We start from the raw sequence: 22,576 nt of genomic DNA, 5'->3' as shown, positions 1-22,576 counted from the left end.
TTATGTACAGAGAGAAGACTGATGAAATATATTAAATTATATTAAATATATTAAAGGTCCTTACTGTGAGCTACAAGTAATGTATTCACTGTTAAAATATTCCTAAAAAAATTTAATTCAGGCCAGGTAACTAAAACAGATTAACTTCACCAGACATTTTTCTAATTTCCTTTTTTTCAGCCAAACCTCAACAGTTCTTACATCATAAAAAAACTTAAATCACCAAGCAAAGTGGCATCCAATTTCTGTTTGGTAAAGTTTTAGGACCAGTCATAAAAGAATGATCATAATCAATATGTCTGGATCATTAAATTACCTGTGAAGCATAGTCTTGTCATACCTGTGAACCCAAGTCGTTGTACAAAAGTTTAAGGCTTGTTAAACGCTCGTCCAGCTCTTTTGGTTGCTCTGTCTGCTGTCTCTGCACAATTTGTCTTCCTGTCTTAATTACCATCTCCACTTCCGATTTCACTTCACTTAGATTTTTATACAACTTCTGCAGAATAAAAATGTATGATTTGGATTAAAATATTGATTTAGCATTATGCGAATTAATTGTGGTGCATTTTGATGATTTAGGATGCGCTTCTTGGCATGGCTGACAACATTGAATGTTAGGAAAAACAAACAAATAATAATTATGGAACAGAAACCTTCAAACAATCGATTTCTGTTAATTCTTTTTATTTATTTATTTATTAATTTTTAATTAATTTATTTATTTTTACTACTTAAATGTCACTGGTTAATTAATAAATATTATATAATATAATAGATGTTTCAGTTACTTCATGGTTTCTTTTGACCAAACATAGTAAAGAGTAAAAGTTTAGTCCTTTCATTAAAATCCTTCCACAAAACATTTCTTGCATCATGTCATTTGTATTCTGCTTAGACAATCTGTACTTACACTCCAAATATATTTTTAAGAAAAAAGAATGACTGTGTAAATAAATCCACTTCAATTACAAGTTCACAACATGACTACTCATTCCAAACAATACTGCACGCATCATTAAAATAGGCTGCAACATAACACAAATTTAGTTCAAATCTAGGGGGAACATCAGTCTGTGTAATTACCTGGCATGACTGTCACTGAGCACTGGGCTCACAATGGGTACACAATGGATACACAAACACACTCACACACACACACACACACACACATTCTCAAATATCTGGCGAGTACTGGTCACTTCATGTGACAACAATCTATAATTGTCTTCAAATATCTTAACTATGGTGTAGACAGAAGCCTGAAGTTTGGTGCAGAAACATGACAGCTTATTATTATTTCCCAAAGAACACCATAACCAAGGTGAAACATAACTGTAGCACATCGTGCTGTACGAATATTTCTTATCTCTTGTCAAGATAGAGGGAATCATGGCTAATTTAAAAATAATGAAAGATAATTAAAATAATTAAAGATGCACACCGCATACTGTATAATACCCACCATGCACTGTTCCAACTGGGATTGCACCACCTCCTGCTCTACACTGTGGATGCTCAGCACCCCAAGTTCACCCTTCACTTCTTCCAATACACGTTCACATTCTTTTAACCTCTGGTCAAAGTTGGCTGGCTTTTGGAAAAGTCGAAACTTTGCTTTCACCTCCAATAATTTAGCCTTGCAAGAATAAAAAAAAGTGATTGGAATCACATTTTAATTTAAACAATATATATATATATATATATATATATATATATATATATATATATATATATATATATATATATATATATAAATTAAATATTCAGTTCTTTATTAAGAAATATTCACATTTCAATCTTGTTTTTATTTTTTTCTGGAAAATAAAGTTATTTAATTGCAGGTAAACAAAAATTAACAATATTTTACTCATAAATAAAAGATAAACAAAGAATACATATTCTAACTGAGGAAAACGTTAGGACAACATATATACCTATATACCCATTAATAGCTAGTGTTACCCCTTTTGGCTAAAATAACAGAATTCTTTCAGCTGTGAAATTTTTTCAGCAAAGGTTTCCTCCTTGCACACCTCACATGAAAGTTAAAGACTTGTGCAGTCTATTTCTGATCGTAGAGGCATGCACTTTCCCATCAACAGTAGCAAGAGCCTGCTGTAGGTCCCATGATGACATTTTAGGGTTTTTGGTGACTACTATTAGCATCTTGCAGTCTGCTCTCGAGTGAATTTGCTTAGGCGGCCTGATCTGGGCATGTTGGCAGTTGTTTTGGATGTCGACCACTTGTAGACTATTTTCCAGACAGTGGAATGGCTGATTTAAATTTTTTTTAAATCCCTTACCAGACTCAGACAGCTCTTCCAATCTCACCATGGTGTTCTCTTTCACTTCAACAGTCAAGAGCACACCTAACTAAATGTCTGAGGTTTAAATAGTGCAAGCCTCCTTCAAAATACTAACAATGCTCTAAACATGTGTACCTAATGTGAAACCTAATGTGTACCTTACCAGAAAATGCATTACATTTTACATAAAGTTTTAAAAAGTCTTTTCTTTTGTGTTAATTTCAACATAATAACATACTCACATATGTAGCATCAATCTCAGTGACCATTTTTTCTGATGCATCTTCACTGCAACTTTTCTTCATACCATCTAGAGTTCCTTCATGACCACTCAGTTCAGTTTGAATTTTCTATAGCAATAATAACATAAGATGTTAAAAATGCAGTTTAAAAAGCATATTAAAAGGTTCTAAACACCTTGGAAAAATCATTTATTAAACTGAATAAACCATAGTGTTATGCTGAGAAATATGCAAACCTGAGCTTCCTGAGGTATCTGAGCAGCATCTATACCATCTGTAAGATATGCATTCAAATGTCGATCAGTTGCCTTTAGAGAATCTTGTATTAGACGCAGAGTTTTGTCATTCTTGTTCACCCACTGTAAGCTTTTCTCTAGCTCTTGTCGCCTTTGCAAAGCCTGTTATAACAAAGGATAACAGAGTGAAAATCAAATGTTTAAGGCAGGTTGTTAGTTTTTTAAACACAAAAACAAGCACATCAAAAGTGTCCACTGGCATACAGAGGCTTTGAAAATCCGATAAGCCACTTTCTATAGAAAACTGAGCACAGACAAAACAGGTTGTTACATCAAATATATATGTCTCTTTGTCTGTCTGTCTGCCTGTCTGATAGCCATACCATTAAATCTACAGACAGGTGAAGTGAATAACATATATTATTTAATTAATGCAGCAAGTAAACTACTTTTGGTAAGCATTAACCAATACCTATAAGGAACCAGAAACACCCCACAATACTTGCCATTTTGGTGATGCTCTAATCCTGTTGTCTAGCCACTATAATTAGGCCCTTGTCAAAGTCATTCCTTACTTTTGCCCATTTTACTTGCCTCCAGCACATCAACTTTGAGAACTACTCTTCACTTGCTGCTTCATACTGTATACCCTAAACTTTAACAAGTTGTAACAAGATGATCAAATTTTATTCAATTTACCTTTCAGTGGTTTATGTTATGACTGAGCAGTGTATAAAAACCAAGGTTTATTTATGTGTTAAAACTTTAAAATAAATACCCTTTGCATAAGTTCATCCCAGCGAATGTTGTAATCTTCCACCTTCTTATGAATGAGCTCATCAAGGACTCTTCCATCCATAAGTGTCTGGGCCAACTCATGGATTTGATTACGATTGTGTTCGGGATGTTGTTTGATCATGGTATCTAAAGACTGGAACAAAAAGAGGACATGAACAGACACTAAATAACACATGAAATTAACTTTGAGTACCTGACTGCCACACCGCCGACCAGTTTGAATTCCAGCCTCGACAGGAAAGCCCTATCATACTCCTCTAACACACTCTCCTATCTGCAACTGCCTTAAATACAGCTCATTTAACATTCTACACGTGAGACTGTATTCTGCTTCTAGGTTCTGTTTTTCCTGTGGTGATAGCAGAGTGATCTGACCATGGAATCATCAGAATCAGATTGTTTTGAGCCCTTGGAAGAACCAGACCACCTGTCTGCAACCCCTCTCCTGCTATGGTTTCAGCCTCAGCCAGCACAATCAATAAGGAACTTGCTGAGTACAGGGTGGAACCTGGTGCAACAAATTTGCCTCCATTTGCAACACTTTTGTATCTTCCCCCAACTGGCCCAGAAGTCTTTTTGCCTTCAGCCTGTCTCAGCAGCCTCTGCCTTATGCTTTCCCAGCTCTCCATGCCATGAAGCATGTCCCTGACCTGGGGACAAGCCTGGTAGATGTATGTCCTTCCTCCTGCAATTTGAGCTTGTGTTTGGCCAGCACCCACTAACCTACTCCACGGTCAATGTCAAGATCTAAGAAGGTTACATCATGGGACTGATATTTTACTCATTCACAACCAAATGATGGAAAATATTTGACCATCCTGTCCAGGAGTGAGAGAAGCTGCCAAAAGCCTCCTTTCCCTCTACCAGGGGTTTTGTAGTGAAGTACAGAGAGTTTTATATCTTGGCCCTCAAGTCTAGGTGGAATATTGTGGCACTTTAAGAGGGGTTCCTGAATGACCCCATCAGGCTGTTGAAAGACATGATAGCAATCAAGAACAAAACCAACTCCTTTGACTCATTGGTATGCCTCTTCATTAGTTTTTATAACCGCAAATGGGAGAGGTGCAGGGATAGAGCTGCTCACTAGCCTCTTTCCTGTCCACCTGTTTACCCAACCCCACTGTGCTTGAGCCCATATACAGACCTCAAGCTTCATCCATTCTTTAAAAAAGAGAAAAGCATAAAACTTTGTCAAGAAAATCCAAGCTGTTGTCGAGTGGGTCAGGTCAAACTCTCTCAAACATCTCCAGCGTTGAACCCATTTTTACCACTGTTTTAACCTGACTACACTCCATTCATGTGGCGTGAAAATTGTCTGAAAAGATAAAAACATGCTGAAGGAAATTGTCACCTCAGCCCTTGTACTAATTCAGCCCAACTCATTGTGGGAGTTCATCTTAGTTCAACTTGGTTCATCGAGGAGGTAGAGGCCACAGAGTCCTCACACAGATTTCAGAGCTTGTAGGCTGAAAAATCTTTTGGCCCCAGACCAAAAATTCCAACCATATGCCTTCTCCGGCTTTTATTCAGAACACAACCAACTAAACTCAAGGCATGCTGGGTCTTGTTCTGGTGGCCGACCATGGGGGCCCAACACCCAGGCCTTTGTAAATGCTTTCTCAGTGTGCATTTGACGCAAAGCCTTCCACCGCCCACCTTCCAGGATGCTGCTGTCCCCAGTGACCTTCTCTGAGCATTTAATCCTATCAAAAGTCTATAGAGAGTGCTGAAACACCCTTTGAGACAGCTGGAGCACCTTGAAGCAGGAAGAGTTGGCCTATTGACAGGTGTTCCTGGAATTTTTGGTTCTATTTCGGTCAGTCAAGAATAGAAAGCTGATGTTAAAGTTGGCACAAAGCTCACCAAAGCTGGACAGTAAAAGACTGAAAAAACATACAGTAGCCTGGTCTGATGAATATTGAATTGATTAATCCATAGACCCAACCTGCCTTATGTCAACAATCCAGGCTGATGGAGGTGGTGTAACCTATCTATAGCTGAAAATGTAGTCTATAAAAATATAGGTGGTTAAAAAGTTTGTTTAAAAGTTAGACTACTTACATCCAGAGCCTCAGCAATCTTGTCTGCTCCTCCTTCAAAGTTCTCCACCTCATTAAGTTTCTGTTCTAGTAAATCCATCCAAGCATTTTCCTGTTCCAAATAACAAAGCAATTCACACCAGCAAGCCCACACCTCCTGCAAATGATACAAATTGAATGGCACATTAGGTTGGATGTCCTTAGTAAAAGACTGGTGGAAAATGTTACCTTTACCTTCATATTTACACCATTCAGTTTACCTCTAATGTCTTGTACTTCCCATCAAGTCGATTACACAGCCGCTGGTAGTTGGTAGTTAAAACATTTAGTTCTTCCTTTAGGGCCTCATGGGCTGTGGGTGGAGCCTTCTCAATAAAATTGGTAACTTTATCTTCCAGAAGTTTTACTTTTATTTCTTTCTGATGGATTTCTTCTTGTGCTCTCTGAATGTTGATATAACAAACATAAATGACATTAAAGGTATTTTTCTTCAGAATTTGGTTTCACACACTCTCTCTGATATTAAAGAACTTTGCTTTCTGCAGGAAATAACTCATTTCTTATCTTTTACTGGACTGCAATGGTGGCTTATATCTTAAAATATGTCAAAATATAGAAACAACATTTAAATTATATAAACTTAAGTTTTTAAATATTTTACAACAAAGATGGTGGTGTTGTCCTTCAGCTACTCTCTGTTCAGGATTGCCACAGCAGATCATTTTATCCACATATATGATTTGGCACAGGTTTTATTCAGCATAATATTGTCACAGTTCTCCCTTTTCATCTGGGCTTGGGACCAGCAAAGAGAGTTAACCAATCAGTGTATTTTACAAGGAAGATAATTTGCTTCAACTTTTTTTTGTTTATAACAGTTCAAATGAGGTGTTAATTATTAATGAACCCCTAACTTGATTCAGCTGACTACGTACTGATGAGGCACTGATGAACTTGATGTTCCATTAAAGGAACACTTTTTTTAGTGAAAGGACAATTTAAATAAAGAGTAATATTACAGGCCCTTAAAATGTAACCACATAAACACTGTTATAAGGAACACTAAATATATGTATGGAAAACAACATTTAAAATGCTGGTTTAAAATACACAAACCTTAAGTTCATCCACTGCTATATGGAGTTCTTCAGGTGTTTTATAATGGAAATCACTCTCTAGGTAATCTTCTTCTGCTTGTGTAATCCACTCTTGCATCTCTTGCATCTCCTTCTTTAAACTCACTGTCATATCCAGTCCACCTTTCAAGGCAGATTTTTTTGCATATGCCTAAAGGACAAACCACAAATACAAGATCATTTTCACAAAATACAACCTTAACATCAGGTAGACACATAAAATCTTACATCTTCCATTAATGTATTTTTTTTTTATCTTGTGCAAAATCAGAACTTTTAATAGGACTGCTAATCATTACCTGTTTGCAAATTAATTCCCACTGAGAATTGAGGTCATCAAGCAGCTTCTGTATTTTGACAGCAAATTGCGGCTCTGCTTCCTTCTTCAGGGCCTGTCCAACCTCATTGATGCCATTAAGACTAGGTTGGACAGTATGAATGTCATTAACTAAGGCCTGGTAAATAAATAAATAAATAAATAAATAAATAAATAAATAAATGTTTTTTAACCAGTCAGTCAGTCTGTCCATTGTTCTGCCTTTTCAGTACTGTTCAGTCAACACAGTCACTAAATAATTAAAGACTCACCGTGCACTGTTCAAGTTGCTTCTCAAGAGCTTCTGAATCTCCTAAGGCTGGCCATTCCTCATTCAAAAACACATCAACCTCGCTCATCCATTTCTGCAGGGTCTTTGTGTCATTCTAATTGCAAAATATATTTCCTTTGCATTAGAGAAGTAAAATGCTTTCCCTTTACATATGTGTTTGTATTAAAATAAAATAAAAGTTGTCAAAGGTCACATGTATTTCCACCTTTATTTCAGTACTTTTGCTTTTTTACAGAAGAAACATAAAACAATGTCCCCTAAAAAAAACCTGGAACAAGTGAGTTAAAGAAAAATTATGACTGGAAATGTGATGATTCAAATCGCAAGCTTGTAAATGTTTGATATTAACTAAGAAAACTACATATTGTACAAATAATAATAGTATTAAAAATAAAAAGCATTATCCTGAGTATTGTCAGACATCTAATACTTTACCCAAAATCATATTGTAAAGTGTTAATTACATTATCAGTGATTACAGTCGTCATTCACTAACACCAGTAGTAACAGGGGGTAATCAGTAGGTTAAGTATGCATTATATTAGTAAGTTAAGATGATCTAAAACTATTGCCAAGTAGTCTGGGAATGTGTCCTGGGTTGTACAGGGCTGTGAGTAAAGAAAAATTTAACTTTGAATCTGTGTCTTAGAATAAACATTAATGACAAATTTTTGGATTAATGAAAAAATATTGGGATATTGAAGAGTTTGTCAGGGGTTGAGAGGTATTTGAGTTGGGGGAAATTCAAAAGTGTTAGTAGACTACAAACATAAGTATACAAACATACAGTAGTGTGTGTAAAGTATGTGCATTGAGTGATTAAACTAATAGAGGGATAAAAGAGAATTTGGTTATACAGTGAATATAAAATCATTATCAGTTATATAAATACAAGCCACCAAGTGAGTTCTCAGACATGCTATTTCATAATGTTTTATTTATAATGGATACAAAGCACAGAAAATGTCCTTCAACCAGACTTTACAATTAACTAATATAAATTAAAGAAACAAAATGGCAACACCTACCTGAAACTGCTGCAGCTTAGTAATGTGGTCCTGTAATTTTTGTATGTTTTCTTTCAGTTGTTCACACAAATGTATCCAACAGGTCATCATACTGTCCATCTCAATGTGATATCTTTGCGATATCTCTGGAGGAGCTTTCTGGTACACCTGTTCAACCATCTTATTAAGATCGTCTTTTTTACTCTGGTGCTCTTGTTGTTCAGCTTGAACTGCCTGAAAAATATCATTGCTTATTTAATGCGCTGGTTGTTTCTATTAATTCGAGAATTGCTTAAGCCATAGTCATAAAAAAAAAAACACCACCTATCTAGCAATATATGTACAGTGTCTGCTCACAACTTCCCCTTCCGTCTTAGTAACAGACCATTCTGAGGACATTTCAGACATTTCCAACTTGACCATACACAATAAAGAGGTTGTCTACGTTATACATTTGTTTTACATTTAAAAACAATACTACTGGAAATACATTTGGAATTGACATTGACACTATAAGTGCTTGATTCACAACAAGTAATGTGCAGAAATAATAATAATTTGAAATCCAGCAATACCAAAATTATGAAAATAGAGAGTCTATCTGGCTACTATAGAAAAAGATGCACAGATAATAATATTCCAAATGTTGGTGGCACTATTTGATATATTAATATTAGTGTTGCAGTGAGCACATTTACAGAGCAGTTACAGACCTGCTTAAATAAGGTCACATAGTTTGCAATACATTTCCACCATCCCATACTGGTCATTCTCTGGACCTCACTCTGACAAACTACATTTGTATGCTTGTGACCACAATTTAACCTACAGTACAATTCACTTACAGTTCTAGTATGTATGGATTTTTAATATAGGCTATATTTTATTTAATTTTGTGGTGAACTGTATGTGTGTATAAGTTTATTTTTCCCACCTGGTTTGCACTTATCACATATTTGTGATTTTTCTAGGGTTGTCAGTTTGGTGGGTTAAACATACACTTACAGTAACAATACCAATTCCTCATATAAGTAACACAGACAGCATAAAACACCTGATTCTGATGCAGTGTTGCGGCTCATTTTCTGATATCACATGTCAAATTTGTCCCTGCTTAGCCAGGAAAGGTGAGGGTAATGTTCAATATATAATTAGTCAATAATGATAGTTCCAACATACACTAACTGATTTCTCCAGATCCAGAGTCTGTTTTGCTCATCTGTCATTTTAAAAGGCTAGTATTTTTAGCATAAATTTGACTCATTCTAGTGTTATCTTACTCATTCTAGTGTTATCTTTCCTACTCAGTGAAGCCTGTGTATACAAAGAATTCAAGTGCTAAATTGCACCAAACTTCCATTATGGGGTATTTTCAATATCTTTTGGCTCTGTTTCCTTGGCTCTTTTCCTCCCAAGTTGATGCCATTTATTCCAGTTGGTCTTACTGTACTTTCACAGACAAAACAAATGAAAAGTATGTGAGTTAATGGAGTAAAAAGAAGGAATGGCATTGTCTCTGCAGCTCACACAAACACAGACACAAACACTCATGATGAAGTGCACTTGAATATTAAACCTTTACTCTCTAACACTAGTCTCTAATGCAGAGGTCCTAACAACCCATAAAAGTGTCCAGATTGGGCCATTTAATATTAGCTGCCATAAACATCATTGGATATTTGATAATGTAATATAATGTGGGGATGAAAATATCATTAAAATCACACAAGCCTAGTTGAGAGTCACTGGTGTTGAGCATGACATTTGTACCCTCTTACACAGATGGGAAAGACAAGGGTAGGAGCTATATTCAATTTTTTTTTGTTCAGAAAGTATGTTCATTTGTATCGAATTGTTTCTGACAAATTACATATCTCTATGGTCTCATACAGTAGGTTCACATAATGAGTCCAGCATGCAAACAGATCGAAATATATTATTTTCTTGCTAGCTCACCATTGGCTTAAAGCATTAGGGAGGAGAATTTGGGCATGAATCCAGGACTTTGGCACAAAGTCATATGACACTTGTAATTCAGTCCACTGACCTTGCAGCCTATATCGTGAATGAAATAACAGAGAATACCTTGCTGTGTTCGGTATGTGCCCTATAATAAATCTAAGAATACTTGCTTACAATGTCATCACGTTGGCCTATAGAGACAGACTGGACAACCAGCCCCTACTGACATGCCACTCTACAAGGAGCATCTGTATATGTATGTGTAGGATACCACATCACAAGCAGTCTGTACTGGTGACCTATCTCTATAATAACACACTTCTTCTAGAGTCTATAAGGTTAATAACACCTTTTCCAGTAGTAAAAGGTGCGTAGAAGATCAATATCTTAGGCAGCACTTTCATTGCATTACATTTAAATATGCATCTAGCAGCTTCAACTGAACAAAATCTATGTGCGCTGATTGTTTTTTTAAGAACTGAAGTGATATGTTATTTCAAAACCTTAAAAACAAACCATAGTGTCTTTCAGCCTCTGATCCATGACTGGGTACTCGGTTACAGCTGTAGAAGGTAGTTTGTCTTCACATTGTTGCAGCCAAACCATTAGGGTTGCCATTACATCCTTGTAGCGTGTGGGTGGAAGGCTAGTCTGGACTACAAAAAGAGAACAAAACATCATACGGTTAATAATATATTGTCATTGTTCATGTGTCAAAATGTTGATGTTTATCAAAGAATAAATATACATAAATAAGTGAATTAAGGAAAAAATAGCCCTAAATAGTAAAATATCTTGGTTAGACACTCCACCGTTCAAAATGGTAAATTCAAAATCATTTACCAACAGGTCATGAACGTTAGTTAAGGTTCACAATGAATACCAGAATGTCTGAGAAGTGTGCTATCTGTGACTCTAATTGTGGCATTAGGTTGTTAGTGCTAGATGGGCTGGTTTTCTGTGTGCAGAGGATCTGCAGGCTGAGACAACTTGTTGAAGAGGATGACCAGACAGGCTTGAGATGGACTTCAGTTTCCACTCGTATCAGCCAAGAACAAAAATCTGAGGCTATCATGGTCACAGAATCAGCAAAAATAGAAAGTTCAAGATTAGAAAAAGACCAATTTACAGTCTTCAGCTACCCAGTTCTGGCTGACAGGAGTGGAACCTGATATGGTCTTATGTTGGCCATCCACCTCAAAGCTTGGTGTGCTGTTTATTCTGAGCTTTTCTGCTCACCAATGGTTGTATTGTATTGTATTTTGCTCATTTGAGTTACTATACACATCCTGTCAGCTCAAACCAGTCATGGTCATTCTCCTCTGATCTTGCTCATCAACAAGGTGCTCTGACACATCTAGGTATGGACTCCGCCAGACCTCTGACAGTGTGCTGTAGTATCTAACAAGACATTAGCAGCAGATCCATTAAATCCTATAAGATGGTGGTGCTTTCATTGATTGAACTTCTTTGTGCAGCACATCTAACAAAAGCTCTATTGAATTGAGATCTGGGGGGATTTGGAAACCAAGACAAAACCTTCTTTGTCATGTTCCTGAAACATTTATAAACCATTTTGCAGTGTAGCAGGGTGCATTATACAGGGGTCAGTATGGGCACTCTGACATAGCCTCATGCACATTAAGCTGTGATGCACTGTATGTTCTGACACCTTTCACTCAAAGACAGCATTAACTTTTTTTGCTTTTGCATCGGACCAGATGATCCCTAACCTTTGTTCCCCAAATGTATCACTGAGCCATTGCCACTCATGACTGTCATAAGTTCACTGGTTGTCCTTCCTTCTACCAGTTTTGGTAGGAATTAATGATTGCATACTGAGAGATGCTGACATTTTGGAGATGCTCTGATTCAGTCATCTGGCGATCACAATTTGGCCCTTGTCAAAACTACTCAGATCCTTTCACTTGCCAAACGTTCCTGATTCGAAACCATCAAGAATCACTCACCTAATACAAGTTGTTTCTCTCTGGCCTTTAAGTCTGCAAGAACATTCTGGTAGTGGTCCTGGAATGCAGCTATATCAGCATCAAATAACACTTGTGTTTCCTCTTTCTCTTTTAGCTCCACAAGTTGATCATGTAAGTGCTCTACTTCTGGTTCAAGCACAGACAGACGAGCTATCTCATCCTAGAAACAAAAGTAAACATTAGGTATATCAATGACATTACTGAAAAAATATCACATAACTAAGCATTAACATAAGCTGACATAACCAATCATTTATAAAGAACATATGTTTAGGTTGGTAAAAAATGAATTTGGCCATGTATAACAGAAGTGAATCAGGAACATGTATAACATTTCTATAATTTCCTGTTGCTTCTACAATACATATAGTTACAATACTATACTATAATTCTATAATACATATAAAAGTCTAGAATTGGGTTAAAAACTGTCCAACACATTTTTAAAGCCTGGATATTGGTGAACCACCGTCTTCAAGGAAGAAATGTGGTCAGAATAAAATCTTGAATTATCGTGATCATTTAAACGTTTTATGAAATCAAATCATAAAACACAAAGGTAGAGCACATGGCTATGTTTAATCGTGAAAGTAGGAGCATTTTCACATGCACAATGCAAAGAGAGCTCAAGGGATTGAGTCTAAACAGCTGTGCAGCCACAATAAAACTAGCTTTAGTTTGCTAGGGAGCATAAAAAAGTATGTTGTGATGCACCCATCATGCCTAGTGCTTACAGTAAAACCCCATTTTGTAAATACCAGTAATGCAATTTAAAATAAATCAGACGGTTCCCTGATATTCAAGCTAGGCACTAATTGGTAGGCAATATACATCTACACACAAAAGAAAAATGGCCTTAAAGTGGGGTCTGGGGACCACTGTGGATATCTGTTAAACTAAAATGAATAAGACTAATAAAGTATATTAAAAGTATAAACATCCCTTTAAAGTGATCATGCAAACAACAAAGAATACAAAAATGCTTCAGAAAAAAAACAAAAACAATAACCTGGTTGTGTGTAACCCATAATTAATAGCACATTTTGCTTGTAATTTATTCCATGCTTTTCTTGAAAAAATGCTCCAGATCTATCACATTGCTTGTGGATCTCTGATCACTGCAGAAAGGTAAGGTGCAGATCTGGGGTCTTATAAAGGCCAAATACTTGGGACATGTTGTAGCCTATTGGTTAAGGTGTTGGGCTAGTAATCGGAAGGTTGTGAGTTCAATTGCAGGTCCACTAAGCTGCCACCGTTGGGCCCCTAAGCAAGGCCCTTAACCCTCAGTTACTCGGTTGTGTTGCAAAAAAAAACAAAAAAAAGAGATGTAAGTTGCTCTGGATAAGGGCACCTGCCAAGTGCTGGAATTGTAAATGATCATCTTCTGAAGCCATTCATTTGTCAACTTAATTTTGTGCTCTGTGTTGTTACTGTGCTAGAAGGTGAATTTTTTTAAATCTTCCATAAGATAAAATATCTTAATCGAGTCATGCAGGTTTTAAATTGGATTCATCTTGAACAGAGCCCCAGTCCCAGCTAAATAGATGCAACCTCATTGCATAAATGTTGTCGTCACCATAATGCATGGTGGATATGATGTTCTTTGAGTGATCAGATGTCTTGATTTTCCATCAAATGGGTCTTTTAGAATTATGAATAAAATGTTCCATTAAGATGTTATTAGACTAAAGCACATTTTGCTACTGTACATGGATTGGGTGATTTTGGTGGACTAGGATATATTTCTTTTCCCAAAGAATGCCATTCACATTGTTCCATGGTAGATGTTATTATTATTATGGAAATTTATTTTATACCTCTCTGTTGATAAACAGCTTTCAACCAGGACATTTAGGTGAAATCAAGTTGTCAAGAAAATCCTAAAGAAACAGCTGAACTTTATTTGCGGTTAAGAAGAAACACTTAATTGACTGAATTAATCATGATCATGTGATGTGAGAACAGCCACCTAATTTTTTTATCAAATCTTTTAAATAATAATAACCTTTTTCTAAGAATTTATTTAAATTGATTGTTTTTCATTTTTTTGTTTTGACTTTTTTTTCTTTTTTACAATTTTTGGTTGCTGTATCACTTTAAAGATTCAAAAAGGCCTAACATGATTTATCTTGGTTTAATGTTTTTACATAACCTGCAAACCTATGCAATTTTTACAAACTATAAATAAAATTTCAACTTGAATATAATGAAAAATTTAAATAAAAATGCATTTTTTAAGAATAAAATAAAAAAGTAAAATAGTCAAAATATGATATGACTGCACACATTTTTAAATGTCCTAATACTTTAACAGTTACATGACATTATGGATAATCTATACTAAAGTGGCCCATGGAATTGTTTTAAAATAAACCATTAATTTTTCTTTTTTTTTGTGAACACCTAAAGGTGTACCTGACTTCAAACAGTTTGATAAATCATAGTTTTTATACTGTTTTTGTACTTTTGTACCCTTGTCTGGAACTCTTGAAGGCTACAGGCTACAACTCATAAGATTCTTATCGTGTGACCTGAAAGTAACGCTAGTAATAATTTATTATTTATTTGTAAAAAAAAATTATTATTATTATTATTATTATTATTATTATTATTATTATTATTATTAAATGCATGATTTGTGAATTTGCAGACATGATAATTCAATGAAATTAGAATATGGTACTTGATTTTAATGTAAAAAAATCTTAGAGTAAGATATAAGTAAACAGAAGTAGAAGATGTACCAATACACTAGTTTACTTTTTATGCTATAATCAGTGTTGGGCAATAACGCGTTACTGTAACGCCGTTACTTTTGACAGTAACTAATACTGTAACGCATTACTTTTTAAATAAATTAACTCCGTTACTGTTACCATACGGTGCGTTTATCCATTACTTTTCTAAATGAATTCATTTTGGCTGAAGTGTAGACTACAGACTAACCTGTGTACAGCAGCGACGCATTGTAGGATTGGTGGATGCCAACCTGTAAACACGAAGACGCCGCACTGTGGGCATGTTTCCGTTTATTCAAGTATGTGCGGCAGTAATGGCGAGTCAAAGCAAGAGCAAGACGAGTTTCTCACAGTGGAAATATGCTCATTATAGCACTTTAGTTGAGCATAAAATAAACCTTTTAGTCAAATGTAAGCTGTGTCTTTCTGGTTCGAAGGTCCTATCCATTAATGGGAACATTAAAGAATGTTCTTTAAAAAAGTAACTAAAAAGTTACTTTTAACAGTAACGCGTTACTTTTTGGTGTAAGTAATCATCAAGTAATTGAGTTACTTTTTGAATGAAATAACTAGTAACTGTAACTAGTGTAAAACTCTATGGTTTATCATGGTATCATCTTGTTTTCACCACATTCAACATATTTCCAAAGATGTTTTCATTTTACAGTAAATGCGCATTCTTCTTTCTTCTTGAGGAGAATTGGAATGGGATGTGAATACACTAGGCCTCAGTTAAATAGACTACTTATTTTATTTTGTGTGAATTTATAAATTTCCCCTTAATCCTATTTATTTGTCTATTAGGGATGCACACATGCAATAGGTGAAGGGCATTACCTGAAAAGACACAGGAAAAGACAGTCCTGCATATGGACACAAAACAAACAGACATGAAAGACGCATCTAAAGAATAGGACCCCATGCACACGGAAAAACAGAGATGGTTACCCTGCAGCGCTCAAGCTGGATCCTCAATGGTTCTGGTTCACATGCTGGGGGTTGCTGAATTTTCAGCCAGTTCTCTGAATTTGCTACGAGCTGCTCCACGTTATGGAAGAGATTGTAGAAAGCCAGGACTTTAGTCTGGTAGGCCAGCCATGCTAGCCTCTCAGCCAGTAGAGAACAAAACTCAACCCACCGGGCATGTAACTGCTGAGCGGCTTGTTGAATATCATCAGAATTCTGCCCATCTGGGAAGAAAAATAAGCATTATTAAATTTGGTCTGAGAAATATGCCACTTGACCTGGAATCCATTCCCATCGTTTGTTATTTGTGGCCTTAGTCAGACATAAACTGAGATTAACAACGTTATGTATTTATTCAACATAAAATCTGTACGTAAACTACAAGGCTCCCAAAGTGGGGTTCAGGAATTATTATAATGTGGAAATCACAATCCACTGTTATTAAAGTTATATTTATTTTGTATAGTTATTGGTTTATTTTTAACAGGCTAATGAAACATACATCCAAACAATTATTGCTATATACATATAATAAATAATCAGGCCTTTCATACGGATAGAATGACAATTAAAAAGCCTCTACTTTCTAATCATTAAAGCCAACATGGCCCAAATGCTTTCTCTCAGTAAAACATTCAGGAACAAACGTCACTGACTCCAGCATGAACATTATCCTATGCACTTAATTAATGGTCCTGATATTTATTTATTTATTTTATGAACATGATCCAACTATTTAAATAGATGATGTAGGAGTGGAATTATAATTCTTACAGAGACAAAAACGTGGGCTGTGGCTCAGAAGGTTTGGAGAAACCCTGGGCCAGTAATCTTTGGAATGTCCGTGCTGCGATCCACGTCCACCTAATAGCAGCACGGACATTCCAAAGATTACTGGTTTTGAGTATAATGCAATTATATTAGATAGCACTATACTCAAAATTTATGTGGTGTTGGTGTGTTTTTTGGCATGATAATTCTTATTTTCTGGGTATATATGTGAAAAAATAAATGTTTACCACTTGTGAGCTGATCTACCAGGGCCTGAGCTGACCGGGTTGCTTCCTGTAGCTTTCTAAGTTTCTCTGGTTTTTCCTTATCAATTGCCTACAAGTTAATTAAAAGAGAAAAAAAACATTGCTCAACATAAAATTGTGGTTAAAATTTGTATTTAAAAAAAAACCTTACAGTTAACAATTTACTCAGTGGCATCTATATCATGTTGGCTGATCTCACCAAGACTTTCTCATAGAGGTCTGCAACACTGCCCTCTTTGCGTGAAACTGAGAATTCAGGACTCTGCAAGATGGCTTCTGAGCGTGTCATGAAACTGTGAATCTCGGTAAAATCCACATCAAACCTGAAAAGACACATGATAAGATTAGTGTAAAACAAGATTAGTTGTTGATTTTGTGTCTTCTAATCTATGCTATGGGATATTTAGGGTTGCAGCAATTATAAGTGGAGCAATTGTAGATTAATCAGTTCCTTTTCTTCACAAAACAGTGTTTGCACAAAACAGTGCAGAATCAGAACATCTGAACACTCACTACACCTATAACACGCAAAGACATGTGAGTGGATATGAGTGTGAGCATTTCTAATTTCCAGCATCTTGTCAGAAAGCAGACCTCAAGGTGTTAAAACATAGAATTTTCCCCCTTTTAATATCAAATTTTAAACAAATCACCTGCTATACTAACCAATTAGAAATTATTTAGCAAAAATCAAGTTAAAATTTAAATCAAGCCAACTTTATTTATATAGCACCAGTGTTGTAATATAACGGAGTACAAATACTTCGTTACTGTACTTAAGTAGAAATGTCACGTATCTGTACTTTACTTCGCTATTTAAATTTATGTCAACTTTCATTTTTACTCCACTACATTTCCTAGATAAAATACTTTTACTCCGTTATATTTCCACTAAGCGTCTTCGTTACTCGTTACTACAAAATAAAATCAGAAGAAATGTGTGCGACTGCAATAAGGGAGGTTTGGCGAATCACTGCTCCTAGATTGCATAACGCTCCGCACGCTCAATGGAGAAGCACAGGGACGCGCAGCGTGCACTCGCAGTCAGAGCTGGAGACATTTATCTACTGTATAATGTTAATCGGCGGAAAGTCGCAAATACGGCAACCAAAAGCAGTGAAATGTCACTATTCTTATTACCAGAGTTGATAGCAAAAACAAAATATTAATGCAAACAATCCATTCAATACTAAATAAAAATAACATTTATTGATTTGATCTTTGTCTTGTGAATATTTTTGTTATTAATGACTGCATTCATTAGACACACTGTTTGTAGAGAATGCACACATACATGAACTGATTTGATTCAAGACTGGCATCATGCATAAAATTTTGGTGTCCACTTTTGCCATTTAATAATACCATAACTTTTGGCTTACTATGTAGTCATATAATATATAATATAAAACTCTTCTTGTTTTAAATTCTCACTGAGGGCTAAAACCCCCTAAAGATGAGACCCTAGAACCGCCCCTGATCTTATGCCTACGGAAAATCACTGAAATTTTACTTTTTACTTTTACTTCAAATACTTAAGTACATTAAATATCAGAAAATGACTTTTGATACTTAAGTACAGTAAATATCAGATACTTTAAGACTTTTACTTGAGTAATATTCTAAAAGGTAACTTTCACTTCTACCAAAGTCTTTTTCTAGTACGATACTTGTACTTTTACTCAAGCATTGCTTTCTAATACTTTATACAACACTGTATAGCACATTCTATTAAACACTTTTATTGACCAAACTGCTGTACAGAATCTCATCTTAAAAATCTAAGGACATTACAAATTCCAGCTAGAAGAATAATTTTTAAAAAATACATTAAGAAACAGCTTAAAGATGACTGACTTTATAATAATAAACAGAAATAACAGAAGAGGCATCATAAGGGTTGAAGAACAAAAGCACATCGACACATATTATTAATAAAAATATTAATGATCAGGAAAAATCAAATACAGTTCTCAACCTTGTATACCAGGGGTGGCCAACCCGCAGCTCCCGAGCTGCGTGTGGCTCTTTGCCCGGTTTCATGTGGCTCTGACGTTCCTACTGAAGTTTGTATTTGTGTCTTTTTAATATGCGTGTTCGCTTCTCTTGAGTTCAATAGGGTAATTTTGTCAAATGCGCATGTGAGTGGGATGAAAATACCTCAAAGTTTCCCAGTAGGAGCAAGATCATTTGAGTAAATAATTTGTGTCAAGTTCGCTCTCAAAATGGCAGAAAAAAAAAGGTGATGTTCATGTGTGCCCATGTGTATGATGTGGCTCTTTGCGGTAACACAGTAAAAAATGTGGCTCTTGGTCTCTGACTGGATGGCCACCAGGGATTATAGAGGATCCATTTTACTGAATATTTACAGAACCCCAAAGCCATATTCTGAACTCCTTTGTGAATTTGCAGATTTTTTGCAGATCTCAAACCTTGTTTTTTCTTTAGACAAAGTATTAATTTTTTGAGATTTTGTAATTTATTTTGATCATCCATAAGAGCCTTTGAGAAAAGCAAATAATCCCATTCTATTTTCAGTCACTTACTCATAATGGTGGTCAGACTTTTGCTCTAATTCTAACATTCAGATTAAATACTGAAAATGCAGTCACATTTTTACAGTCAGTATCTCAGATCATTATCTCAATCTCATTTAAAATGTTTTTTCATTAAAAAATGAGTTCTAATATATGCATTGTGTTTGAGAAAACTAGCAGCCCGGGAATAACAATCACAATAACACCTTAAAACAGACCACTTTTTGTGTCAGACTGAATGGGAAGAAAGCCTCCTGAGCTATAACAAAATCCCTTAGTGCTGTTAGATCAACAAATCTCTCAACCCGAAAAAGAACATAGTGAAAATAATCCTACATAATTCTTTAATACTCTATCAAAATTTACTAGAAATAAGGCTGCCATTGAAACATGCACATCGTCAACATGAGGTTTCAATGACAATGTATTAATTTCGTTTTCAACATTGAACACTATCTAACATTCTAATCAAAAATTAAAGCCGAACAATTTGATAATTAACTGAATGGATGGATGGATGGATGGATGGATTGATGGATAGATGGATAACAATATATCTATATTTATGTATAAAGGACATTAAACAATGGAAGCTTATTAATGTCCTTCTGCTTAATCCTGACAAGACAGAAGTGCTTGTACTAGGACCTCATGCAGCTAGAATCAGCTCTCTGATTACACAGTATGACTGGATGTTACCTTACAATGTCCATTGTCTTTAAACAATACACAATGAATACACCTAATACCCAACACCTGTGTTTCTCCCTCTATAGTGTTTAATATTATAATAATAATAATAATAATAATAATAATAATAATATTTCCCCCTTTCTCTGTCTCTGGACAGCCTAAAGTTTAGTGTGATCACTGTGGATGATAAAAGGGGAGGATTAAAAGCAAGAAAGTTCAAAAAGATGCCAGGAACTGTGTACAGCAATCATATTAACATGGACCAGAATCTCTGTTTTGAGAGCAAGTGAAGGCCATGACCGTAATGACTATAGAGCTCCAAATAAACTGATGAGTTTATGATGATTCAGCACAGGATATTAACATTACAGTGATGGGGTGGGGGTAGGATTGGAAATGGCTGAAAAGCTGAAATACAACCTCACCTCTTGCGAAGCTCTGAGTCAACAACAATCTGGCGCTTCTTTTGAGGAGGAGGGGTAGTCAGACCCTCTTTAACATGCTTCACCACTTTTTTCTGATGCAGGGGAATGCTGGTTTCCACGGTTTTGTGTGTAGTTTCAACCTGGTATGTAGTAATAGTGGTTGAAAGCTAGGAGAAATATAAGTCAAAAAAAAAAAAAATCAGTGTGTTATTCAAAATAAGAATGCTGATATTTGTTACTGATATACAAATGTATACAAGATGAAGTTAGTAGTTTTATAAACTGTAAAATAGGAACATGAAATCGTAAAGAAACCTCACCTTGGTGCTGGTGAGCTGAAGTGACTGTACTAGTTTGTCCCATCGCTGAGTGAACGTTTCTAACTTTGCTTCAAGTTTTTCTGAAGCCTGCTTATTCCTTATGCTGGATAACAGATCTTGAATAATGGAGCAAAGTTTGTCCATGGTCTGTCTTTTGAGCTCAATGTCTGCTTTCAGAATCTGTGTAATACAATTATTTTTAAAAACCATAAGCATTCTCTTATAACTATTAATGTTAAAGTGTATAGCTGCTATGTTGTCACACAGAATGCTAAAAGTTTTTTTTACAGCTCTCAAAAGTTTTCTGTCATGAACTGCATTTGCTTTCCTTGGCTGAGCTGATTGATGCGGTTTCTTTATTTTCTTTCTCTTTCTTTCTACACCAGTGGTTTCTTTCTTTTTCACAACTTTCAGAATTATTACATTGGCTATGGCAGTATTTGTGAAATGGCTCTGATGGCTCATATTTCTCCCCTAGATTTTCTCCTATAAACAGCTCTCTGTTCTTCATGGTGATTTATCCATTCAAAACAAATGCAAGCAAAACCCAGGGCTCGTCAAGTGTAGACATTCAGAGCTATTATTTGTTTAAACAATCAATCTCAGGGCCTTTTTACACCTGGTCACTTCATGTGTTTTCTCTGATCCGATAGCTATCTGATTTGTTAAAACTGTTCCATTTACATTAGGCCACATAAATGCGTCTCGGCGAATCGGATATCAATCCGATCTTTCTACTCCCGCCCAAAATGCAAATATATTTTACCTCATTTCCAGGTTAACTGAAATTGAACACGCTTTGGTGTATGCGGTTTTCAGAATGCAATCAAAAAGACAACAAAAAAAACTTGTTACGACGGTTATGCTACAAAAAACAGCATTTACTGTTGCTGCATTTTCGCTGGCGGCAGCAGTGCATTTTAAGACCCAACGAGACACCTGGGTGTAAGATCACCTGCGAGTGACGTATTTCCATTTGGGAGGAGTAAAGCGCTGACGTATGTGGCTTGAACAACCACATTCATTTACACCTGTCCAGTTTCATCTGAAACACGTCCCAGACCACCTCCTGAAGTGGTTTGCACCATCGGATTTATATCCGTCTCCAAAACGTTTCGGAGGGCATTTAGACCTGGTCTTTTTACCATCGAATAGCTATCTGATCACAGGAAACACATGAAGTGACCAGGTGTAAAAAGACCCTAACATTGGACTGTAACGGTCACTCACATGTTTACATTTTTTTATTAAACAAAACATGTGATGTCCTACGTTGCTAGACATGATGCTACTCCCAACTCAGACAGTTAAAATAGGAAGTAAATACAAATTAAATAATTGTAGATTGCATGCAATTAATTTTAGGAGGACATGTAAGATGATAGAAATAGAAATAACAACTACAGGGAGAAGGCACTACTACAATAGATGAAGGAACTGTATATATGCATACAACCAGATTTCATACTTGATGATTACTAAAAGATTCTGTTACAATGGTAAGTTTAAAACATGCTTAAAATACTGGAGTTTAA

General features: G+C 35.7%; 1 protein-coding gene across 7 annotated transcripts in view; it reads right to left on the bottom strand.

Moving 5' to 3' along the window:
- The window catches only part of dmd (dystrophin), a 143,783-nt gene that overhangs the window by 99,328 nt on the left and 21,879 nt on the right, over positions 1-22,576 (bottom strand). For all 7 annotated transcript variants that reach the window (XR_009647702.1, XR_009647700.1, XR_009647701.1 and 4 more), the window contains exons 16-33: positions 21,042-21,221; positions 20,722-20,888; positions 17,266-17,389; positions 17,049-17,136; positions 16,012-16,253; positions 12,305-12,485; positions 10,851-10,990; positions 8,394-8,606; positions 7,346-7,459; positions 7,057-7,212; positions 6,738-6,908; positions 5,882-6,064; positions 5,644-5,778; positions 3,563-3,715; positions 2,785-2,946; positions 2,549-2,656; positions 1,463-1,636; positions 341-496 (exon numbers count right to left, since the gene is read on the bottom strand). Coding sequence is in view for 3 of the 7 variants with exons in the window: in XM_060859918.1 (XP_060715901.1) it covers positions 341-496; positions 1,463-1,636; positions 2,549-2,656; positions 2,785-2,946; positions 3,563-3,715; positions 5,644-5,778; positions 5,882-6,064; positions 6,738-6,908; positions 7,057-7,212; positions 7,346-7,459; positions 8,394-8,606; positions 10,851-10,990; positions 12,305-12,485; positions 16,012-16,253; positions 17,049-17,136; positions 17,266-17,389; positions 20,722-20,888; positions 21,042-21,221 (2,847 nt within the window). In the remaining 4 variants the exon portion in view is untranslated. The remainder of the gene's footprint in view (positions 1-340; positions 497-1,462; positions 1,637-2,548; positions 2,657-2,784; positions 2,947-3,562; positions 3,716-5,643; positions 5,779-5,881; positions 6,065-6,737; positions 6,909-7,056; positions 7,213-7,345; positions 7,460-8,393; positions 8,607-10,850; positions 10,991-12,304; positions 12,486-16,011; positions 16,254-17,048; positions 17,137-17,265; positions 17,390-20,721; positions 20,889-21,041; positions 21,222-22,576) is intronic.

The sequence above is a fragment of the Tachysurus vachellii genome, chromosome 24, assembly GCF_030014155.1.
Source record: "Tachysurus vachellii isolate PV-2020 chromosome 24, HZAU_Pvac_v1, whole genome shotgun sequence".
NCBI lineage: Eukaryota > Metazoa > Chordata > Actinopteri > Siluriformes > Bagridae > Tachysurus > Tachysurus vachellii.
Note: the sequence above shows the minus strand (reverse complement) of the source record. Positions and strands in the feature narration are given on the sequence as shown.